Source organism: Barbus barbus (assembly GCF_936440315.1).
Source record: "Barbus barbus genome assembly, chromosome: 49".
In the NCBI taxonomy this organism is placed as follows: Eukaryota; Metazoa; Chordata; class Actinopteri; order Cypriniformes; family Cyprinidae; genus Barbus; species Barbus barbus.
In genome coordinates, this window is record NC_136727.1 from 4,412,180 (window position 1) to 4,422,723 (window position 10,544).

Genomic DNA, 10,544 nt, shown 5'->3' on the forward strand with positions numbered 1-10,544 from the left:
TTCTTATTATTTATTTTGCCATGCACAAAGGTGTATGTGTATGCTGGTAAAAAAACAAAAAAAAAACACTTATAGTGAAACATTCTATCTGTACTGATTGTTATTATGTTCTAACTCCCAACTACATACAATTAACTCTGTTCATCTCAATGCCATTTAAGAGGATGAAAAAGTGTTAAATGTAATCTGGAGAGCACAGGTGGAGAAAAACAGGGAACAAAGACTTCTAAAACCAGTTCACTTTTTCATCTATCAGTCTAGATTTAGGAAGTAGCTACACTTTTTATTCAGGAAGTCGCTCTGCTTTGTCTGAAGTGACTCTCGACATTTCTATTACAATGTCCTCTCATCTGTGTGTTCTGATCCTGTTTGTTCTGTGTGGTGAGAAACTCTTAATATTTCCAGTAAATGCGGAGCATGTAATCACAAATGCTTTTCCACAAGATATTAACCAATAAATATGGTTTACGCTTTTAATCATGCTTTATTAAGCTCCAGTAAATGTGATTATATTAAGTCTCTGTCTGATAATAATGTGTTTTCATATGTTCTCCAGGTGTGTTCGGTGCTGACACAGATGAAGTGAAGTCAGTATCAGTGCTGGAGGGAGATTCTGTCAGTCTAAACACTGATGTTACTGAAGTACAGAGAGATGATCAGATACTGTGGACGTTTGGACCTAAAGAGACTCGTATAGCTGAACTCTATAAGCACAGCATTGATATGTTTAGCAGTAATGAGATATTTGGAGACAGACTGCAGATGGACTCTTTCACTGGATCTCTGACCATCAGAAACATCAGAACCACAGACTCTGGACTTTATAAACGACAGATCCGCAGCCACCGAGGAAACTCAGACAAGACATTCAATGTTACTGTCTATGGTAAGACCAATATGACTTCAAATCTTGTATAAATGGATGTAAAGCTTATAATTGATCAATCAGGAATATAACACTATAAAAATAAAGGTTTGTAAAAATTACAATGCATTTTCCCATCTGCTTTTATTTTGCACCAGCAAACTGTAATCCAATAAATCCCTTCTTTGTTATTAGGAAAGAAAAGTATGTAGTGGACCAAAAATTGTTTTTCAGGGGGCCATCTACAGTATATAAGCAAAGGACATGCATTCTTGCTCTGGTGTATTACTTACATTTTTACACATGCATTTACTGTAGCAATTATATTACTGCCAGTCCTTTACAGGCAATAAAATATAGACTGTCTGTATATGAAAAACATAAATGAACAAATAACTTGGCTGTAAAGTGTAATTACTGAAGTACATACACTGAACATTTTTACTGTAAACATAAATGTTCCAAAGTGGCCAGTTTTGAGCATTTTGGTTTGGAACGACCCTTCAATGATATTAAATTACTATTTATAGTTATTAATAAACATTATCTGCATTTGGATCCTACTTTCCCTTGTGCCTGTGTTTGCTTGCATTACAATAATACACTTATATTTAATTTGCATGTTTTCCAGCTCATCTGTCTGTTCCTGTCATTACCGGAGACTTTTGTTCCTTCTCATCAGGATCACCAGAGTCTAAATGTTCATTGTTGTGTTCAGTGGTGAATGTGAGTGATGCGAGTCTCTCCTGGTTCAAAGGAAACAGTTTATTGTCTAGCATCAGTCTGTCTGATCTCAGCATCAGTCTCTCTCTACCTCTGGAGGTGGAATATCAGGATAAAAACACCTACAGCTGTGTGCTCAACAATCCCATCAGCAACCAGACTCAACATCTGGACATCAGTCAAATCTGTCAGCCATGTCCAGGTATGGCAGTGGTGATATTAGTGATTATAATTAGTGATTAAGTATATTCTTCAAGCTTTCTAACCATGTCAGTTTTGCTGGACATGTTCAGGTACATCAGCAGCAATATTTTCAACATATTCTCTTTCTAAATGTGCAGTTTATAGCATCCGGATGAAGTTCGACTGAAAGGATTGACCATTTTCTCTTTATTAATTACAGATGTGGCTGTGCCTTTCTTTTTTATGCTACTTATAAGCGTTTGTGTGCTGCTGCTGTTCATTTCTTCATATGTGTTTTACTGGTGCTGCAGGGAATGCAACCAAGAAAAACCAGACGGCAAGTATTACAACAACTGACATGACAAAATAATTTATGTGCAAAAGTTATAAAACTGATGTTTTTACATTTTTATTATTATTTTTAAATTCATATTGTAAGTTGTAAATTGTATACTTATTATTATACAATTTGCAATGTATTGTATACATGAGAAACAACAGAAATCAGCACCTGATGATAAATTCACTCAACATCTGCATGTGTTTGTGTTTATAGATGAGAAATGTCTGTCAGAATACACACAGATCATCTACCGTCTGCAGATCACTGATCATCACCCATAATACACCACAACTCATCAGGACTGATTTATGATTTCATTTCACAGTTATGGTGAAGCATCATGTTCATCTGCTTCCAAAGATAAAACTCAACTGAGCTGCAACATGAGTTATTATATAGTTTATCATTCACATACACACTTGGTATTAATAAATCACCAAAAGCCTAAAAGAACAACATGCAGGTTAACAAGATTACAGATTTATAATTTAACATTACATAAAAATGTAAAATTAATTTGATATAGTGAAATGAAAAAAGTTCAACATATAATTTAAAGTCAGTTACAGATGAATCTACCCTATTAAATATGATTTGTGCTAAAACAGTGTCACAGACACATGATAGTCCTGAGATTAGTTTAAAAAGTTTTATGTTTTATTAAATAGCCTATGTTTTAATGTTTCAGTTAAATATCTCAGCATTAATCTATTGTATTTTAATCAATATTGTGTCAAATGTTCTGCAAGATATTTGAAAGATCATATGGAGTGTGTGATCTGGCACATGTTCACTTCGAGTCAGATCTTGTGTTATTTAGGTCAATAAATGTGGCGTCTGAGCTGTGAGAATGTGGTTTAATGTGCTGCGAGGATCTTCAGCTGAAGCACAGTGTTAGATGATGTGTGTTTGTGTATTTTCATGTACATGTGAGTGTGAAATGTGGCCAGTTTTGCGCGAGTAGCTATTTATAGGTGTGTCTGCATGGAAGTTTATATGTATGCGCGAGTGTTTTATGGATGTGTATGCGCGCGCATCGAGTTTATATGTATGTGCGAATGTTTATAGGTGTGTCTGCATGGAAGTTTATATGTATGCGCGAGTATTTATAGGTGTGTCTGCATGGAAGTTTATTTGTATGTTCGAGTGTTTTATGGATGTGTATGCGCGCGCATCGAGTTTATATGTATGTGCGAATGTTTATAGGTGTGTCTGCATGGAAGTTTATATGTATGCGCGAGTATTTATAGGTGTGTCTGCATTAGGGTGACCACCTGGCAATAGATCTGTTGCGGGACAGTAGATGTGATTTTGCGGGACAATGCGGGACACGTGTGAGACAGATACATTTACTACTGTTATGTTATTTAAATACTGATTTACATTACATCCATTGTCTTGTGTGCCGATTTATGTTTCTGCCGATGGATGCCCATTGCCCACACTCCAAGTTGCGCTTCTGGCAACATTAAATCCAGGAGAGAGTATAAGTTTTGAGCTTGCACACGTAGCCCTAATGTCTGATCGAGAGAGGGCGCGCATCTGTTTTGTGTGAGAGTGAAGAGAATCCTGCAAACAGAGACATTTGTTGCATTCTCGCATTACAAGAATGCGCTCTGGACACTTTTCATTAAAATAACGCCAAAGAAACCGCCTCAAATGAACTATTAAAATGAGAAGAAAGTCGTGTCTGAAAGCTGCAACCGTTTTTTTTTTTTTCAATGAAAGGAGAATATGGTGTTTTTCCGTGTGCGCTCCACCATTTCCGTCGGTGGTGCTCGAGCCCCTGATGAGGTCCGCACATCCTTTGTGCCGTCCACGCAGTCGTCATCTGCGGAAAACTCCCTGTCTACGACTGTGTGGGTTGGTTATTTTCTTAGCTAGAACATGAGGACTGCGCAAATTGGGTTTTAAATGCCAGTCAGTTTTTAATGTATTTCTTATTTTGGTATTTCAGTTTCTGGGATGAAAAAAAAAAACATACAGAATACATAATTGAAATGCTGGACGCACCTTACCTCTTGCAGGAAGCGGTACAAAGCTCCCAATTTCGGGACGGTCCCGCAAAATGCGGGACGGGTGGTCACCCTAGTCTGCATGGAAGTTTATATGTATGCGCGAGTGTTTTATGGATGTGTATGCGCGCGCATCGAGTTTATATGTATGTGCGAATGTTTATATGTGTGTCTGCATGGAAGTTTATTTGTATGCGCGAGTGTTTTATGGATGTGTATGCGCGCGCATCGAGTTTATATGTATGTGCGAATGTTTATAGGTGTGTCTGCATGGAAGTTTATATGTATGCGCGAGTAGCTATTTATAGGTGTGTCTGCATGGAAGTTTATATGTATGCGCGAGTAGCTATTTATAGGTGTGTCTGCATGGAAGTTTATATGTATGCGCGAGTAGCTATTTATAGGTGTGTCTGCATGGAAGTTTATATGTATGCACGAGTGTTTTATGGATGTGTATGCGCGCGCATCGAGTTTATATGTATGTGCGAATGTTTATAGGTGTGTCTGCATGGAAGTTTATTTGTATGCGCGAGTGTTTTATGGATGTGTATGCGCGCATCGAGTTTATATGTATGTGCGAATGTTTATAGGTGTGTCTGCATGGAAGTTTATTTGTATGCGCGAGTAGCTATTTATAGGTGTGTCTGCATGGAAGTTTATATGTATGCGCGAGTATTTATAGGTGTGTCTGCATGGAAGTTTATATGTATGCGCGAGTTTTTTATGGATGTGTATGCGCGCGCATCGAGTTTATATGTATGTGCGAATGTTTATAGGTGTGTCTGCATGGAAGTTTATATGTATGCGCGAGTATTTATAGGTGTGTCTGCATGGAAGTTTATTTGTATGCGCGAGTGTTTTATGGATGTGTATGCGCGCGCATCAAGTTTATATGTATGTGCGAATGTTTATAGGTGTGTCTGCATGGAAGTTTATATGTATGCGCGAGTATTTATAGGTGTGTCTGCATGGAAGTTTATTTGTATGCGCGAGTGTTTTATGGATGTGTATGCGCGCATCGAGTTTATATGTATGTGCGAATGTTTATAGGTGTGTCTGCATGGAAGTTTATTTGTATGCGCGAGTGTTTTATGGATGTGTATGCGCGCATCGAGTTTATATGTATGCGCGAGTATTTATAGGTGTGTCTGCATTAGGGTGACCACCTGGCAATAGATCTGTTGCGGGACAGTAGATGTGATTTTGCGGGACAATGCGGGACACGTGTGAGACAGATACATTTACTACTGTTATGTTATTTAAATACTGATTTACATTACATCCGTTGTCTTGTGTGCCGATTTATGTTTCTGCCGATGGATGCCCATTGCCCACACTCCAAGTTGCGCTTCTGGCAACATTAAATCCAGGAGAGAGTATAAGTTTTGAGCTTGCACACGTAGCCCTAATGTCTGATCGAGAGAGAGCGCGCATCTGTTTTGTGTGAGAGTGAAGAGAATCCTGCAAACAGAGACATTTGTTGCATTCTCGCATTACAAGAATGCGCTCTGGACACTTTTCATTAAAATAACGCCATAGAAACCGCCTCAAATGAACTATTAAAATGAGAAGAAAGTCGTGTCTGAAAGCTGCAACCGTTTTTTTTTTTCAATGAAAGGAGAATATCGTGTTTTTCCGTGTGCGCTCCACCATTTCCGTCGGTGGTGCTCGGGCCCTTGATGAGGTCCGCACATCCTTTGTGCCGTCCACGCAGTCGTCATCTGCGGAAAACTCCCTGTCTACGACTGTGTGGGTTGGTTATTTTCTTAGCTAGAACATGAGGACTGCGCAAATGGGGTTTTAAATGCCAGTCAGTTTTTAATGTATTTCTTATTTTGGTATTTAAGTTTCTGGGATGAAAAAAAAAAACTTACAGAATACATAATTGAAATGCGGGACGCACCTTACCTCTTGCAGGAAGCGGTACAAAGCTCCCAATTTCGGGACGGTCCCGCAAAATGCGGGACGGGTGGTCACCCTAGTCTGCATGGAAGTTTATATGTATGCACGAGTGTTTTATGGATGTGTATGCGCGCGCATCGAGTTTATATGTATGTGCGAATGTTTATAGGTGTGTCTGCATGGAAGTTTATATGTATGCGGGAGTAGCTATTTATAGGTGTGTCTGCATGGAAGTTTATATGTATGCGCGAGTAGCTATTTATAGGTGTGTCTGCATGGAAGTTTATATGTATGCGCTAGTAGCTATTTATAGGTGTGTCTGCATGGAAGTTTATATGTATGCGCGAGTTTTTTATGGATGTGTATGCGCGCGCATCGAGTTTATATGTATGCGCGAGTATTTATAGGTGTGTCTGCATGGAAGTTTATTTGTATGTGCGAGTGTTTTATGGATGTGTATGCGCGCGCATCGAGTTTATATGTATGTGCGAATGTTTATAGGTTTGTCTGCATGGAAGTTTATTTGTATGCGCGAGTGTTTTATGGATGTGTATGCGCGCATCGAGTTTATATGTATGCACGAGTATTTATAGGTGTGTCTGCATTAGGGTGACCACCTGGCAATAGATCTGTTGCGGGACAGTAGATGTGATTTTGCGGGACAATGCGGGACACGTGTGAGACAGATACATTTACTACTGTTATGTTATTTAAATACTGATTTACATTACATCCGTTGTCTTGTGTGCCGATTTATGTTTCTGCCGATGGATGCCCATTGCCCACACTCCAATTTGCGCTTCTGGCAACATTAAATCCAGGAGAGAGTATAAGTTTTGAGCTTGCACACGTAGCCCTAATGTCTGATCGAGAGAGAGCGCGCATCTGTTTTGTGTGAGAGTGTAGAGAATCCTGCAAACAGAGACATTTGTTGCATTCTCGCATTACAAGAATGCGCTCTGGACACTTTTCATTAAAATAACGCCATAGAAACCGCCTCAAATGAACTATTAAAATGAGAAGAAAGTCGTGTCTGAAAGCTGCAACCGTTTTTTTTTTTTTTCAATGAAAGGAGAATCTCGTGTTTTTCCGTGTGCGCTCCACCATTTCCGATGAGGTCCGCACATCCTTTGTGCCGTCCACGCAGTCGTCATCTGCGGAAAACTCCCTGTCTACAACTGTGTGGGTTGGTTATTTTCTTAGCTAGAACATGAGGACTGCGCAAATGGGGTTTTAAATGCCAGTCAGTTTTTAATGTATTTCTTATTTTGGTATTTCAGTTTCTGGGATGAAAAAAAAAACATACAGAATACATAATTGAAATGCGGGACGCACCTTACCTCTTGCAGGAAGCGGTACAAAGCTCCCAATTTCGGGACGGTCCCGCAAAATGCGGGACGGGTGGTCACCCTAGTCTGCATGGAAGTTTATATGTATGCGCGAGTGTTTTATGGATGTGTATGCGCGCGCATCGAGTTTATATGTATGTGCGAATGTTTATAGGTGTGTCTGCATGGAAGTTTATATGTATGCGCGAGTATTTATAGGTGTGTCTGCATGGAAGTTTATTTGTATGCGCGAGTGTTTTATGGATGTGTATGCGCGCATCGAGTTTATATGTATGTGCGAATGTTTATAGGTGTGTCTGCATGGAAGTTTATATGTATGCGCGAGTAGCTATTTATAGGTGTGTCTGCATGGAAGTTTATATGTATGCGCGAGTGTTTTATGGATGTGTATGCGCGCGCATCGAGTTTATATGTATGTGCGAATGTTTATAGGTGTGTCTGCATGGAAGTTTATATGTATGCGCGAGTAGCTATTTATAGGTGTGTCTGCATGGAAGTTTATATGTATGCGGGAGTGTTTTATGGATGTGTATGCGCGCGCATGGAGTTTATATGTATGTGCGAATGTTTATAGGTGTGTCTGCATGGAAGTTTATATGTATGCGCGAGTAGCTATTTATAGGTGTGTCTGCATGGAAGTTTATATGTATGCGCGAGTTTTTTATGGATGTGTATGCGCGCGCATCGAGTTTATATGTATGTGCGAATGTTTATAGGTGTGTCTGCATGGAAGTTTATATGTATGCGCGAGTATTTATAGGTGTGTCTGCATGGAAGTTTATATGTATGCGCGAGTGTTTTATGGATGTGTATGCGCGCATCGAGTTTATATGTATGCGCGAGTATTTATAGGTGTGTCTGCATGGAAGTTTATTTGTATGCGCGAGTGTTTTATGGATGTGTATGCGCGCATCGAGTTTATATGTATGTGCGAATGTTTATAGGTGTGTCTGCATTGAAGTTTATATGTATGCGCGAGTATTTATAGGTGTGTCTGCATGGAAGTTTATTTGTATGCGCGAGTGTTTTATGGATGTGTATGCGCGCATCGAGTTTATTTGTATGCGCGAGTATTTATAGGTGTGTCTGCATTAGGGTGACCACCTGGCAATAGATCTGTTGCGGGACAGTAGATGTGATTTTGCGGGACAATGCGGGACACGTGTGAGACAGATACATTTACTACTGTTATGTTATTTAAATACTGATTTACATTACATCCGTTGTCTTGTGTGCCGATGTATGTTTCTGCCGATGGATGCCCATTGCCCACACTCCAAGTTGCGCTTCTGGCAACATTAAATCCTGGAGAGAGTATAAGTTTTGAGCTTGCACACGTAGCCCTAATGTCTGATCGAGAGAGAGCGCGCATCTGTTTTGTGTGAGAGTGAAGAGAATCCTGCAAACAGAGACATTTGTTGCATTCTCGCATTACAAGAATGCGCTCTGGACACTTTTCATTAAAATAACGCCATAGAAATCTCCTCAAATGAACTATTAAAATGAGAAGAAAGTCGTGTCTGAAAGCTGCAACCGTTTTTTTTTTTTCAATGAAAGGAGAATATCGTGTTTTTCCGTGTGCGCTCCACCATTTCCGTCGGTGGTGCTCGAGCCCTTGATGAGGTCCGCACATCCTTTGTGCCGTCCACGCAGTCGTCATCTGCGGAAAACTCCCTGTCTACGACTGTGTGGGTTGGTTATTTTCTTAGCTAGAACATGACGACTGCGCAAATGGGGTTTTAAATGCCAGTCAGTTTTTAATGTATTTCTTATTTTGATATTTCAGTTTCTGGGATGAAAAAAAAAAAACATACAGAATACATAATTGAAATGCGGGACGCACCTTACCTCTTGCAGGAAGCGGTACAAAGCTCCCAATTTCGGGACTGCAAAATGCGGGACGGGTGGTCACCCTAGTCTGCATGGAAGTTTATATGTATGCGGGAGTGTTTTATGGATGTGTATGCTCGCGCATCGAGTTTATATGTATGTGCGAATGTTTATAGGTGTGTCTGCATGGAAGTTTATATGTATGCGCGAGTAGCTATTTATAGGTGTGTCTGCATGGAAGTTTATATGTATGCGCGAGTGTTTTATGGATGTGTATGCGCGCGCATCGAGTTTATATGTATGTGCGAATGTTTATAGGTGTGTCTGCATGGAAGTTTATATGTATGCACGAGTATTTATAGGTTTGTCTGCATGGAAGTTTATTTGTATGCTCCAGTGTTTTATGGCTGTGTATGTGCGCGCATCGAGTTTATATGTATGCGCGAGTATTTATATGTGTGTCTGCATGGAAGTTTATTTGTATGCGCGAGTGTTTTATGGATGTGTATGCGCGCGCATCGAGTTTATATGTATGTGCGAATGTGCGAGTAGCTATTTATAGGTGTGTCTGCATGGAAGTTTATATGTATGCGCGAGTAGCTATTTATAGGTGTGTCTGCATGGAAGTTTATATGTATGCGTGAGTAGCTATTTATAGGTGTGTCTGCATGGAAGTTTATATGTATGCGCGAGTGTTTTATGGATGTGTATGCGCGTGCATCGAGTTTACATGTATGTGCGAATGTTTATAGGTGTGTCTGCATGGAAGTTTATTTGTATGCGCGAGTGCTTTATGGATGTGTATGCGCGCGCATCGAGTTTATATGTATGTGCGAATGTTTATAGGTGTGTCTGCATGGAAGTTTATATGTATGCGCGAGTGTTTTATGGATGTGTATGCGCGCATCGAGTTCATATGTATGCGCGAATGTTTATAGGTGTGTCTGCATGGAAGTTTATTTGTATGCGCGAGTGTTTTATGGATGTGTATGCGCGCATCGTGTTTATATGTATGTGCGAATGTTTATAGGTGTGTCTGCATGGAAGTTTATATGTATGCGCGAGTAGCTATAGGTGTGTCTGCATTAGGGTGACCACCTGACAATAGATCTGTTGCGGGACAGTAGATGTGATTTTGCGGGACAATGCGGGACACGTGTGAGACAGATACATTTACTACTGTTATGTTATTTAAATACTGATTTACATTACATCCGTTGTCTTGTGTGCCGATTTATGTTTCTGCCGATGGATGCCCATTGCCCACACTCCAAGTTGCGCTTCTGGCAACATTAAATCCAGGAGAGAGTATAAGTTTTGAGCTTGCACACGTA

General features: G+C 39.9%; 1 protein-coding gene across 1 annotated transcript; it reads left to right on the forward strand.

Moving 5' to 3' along the window:
• Nucleotides 1-317: 317 nt before the first annotated feature.
• LOC306867869 (natural killer cell receptor 2B4-like) lies at nt 318-2,961 on the forward strand. Its single transcript, XM_079413801.1, has 5 exons — nt 318-381; nt 557-886; nt 1,497-1,790; nt 1,992-2,108; nt 2,328-2,961. The coding sequence occupies exons 1-5, from the start codon at nt 339-341 to the stop codon at nt 2,393-2,395; spliced, it is 852 nt and encodes a 283-aa protein (XP_079269927.1). The 5' UTR covers nt 318-338; the 3' UTR covers nt 2,396-2,961.
• The last annotated feature ends 7,583 nt before the right edge of the window (nt 2,962-10,544 follow it).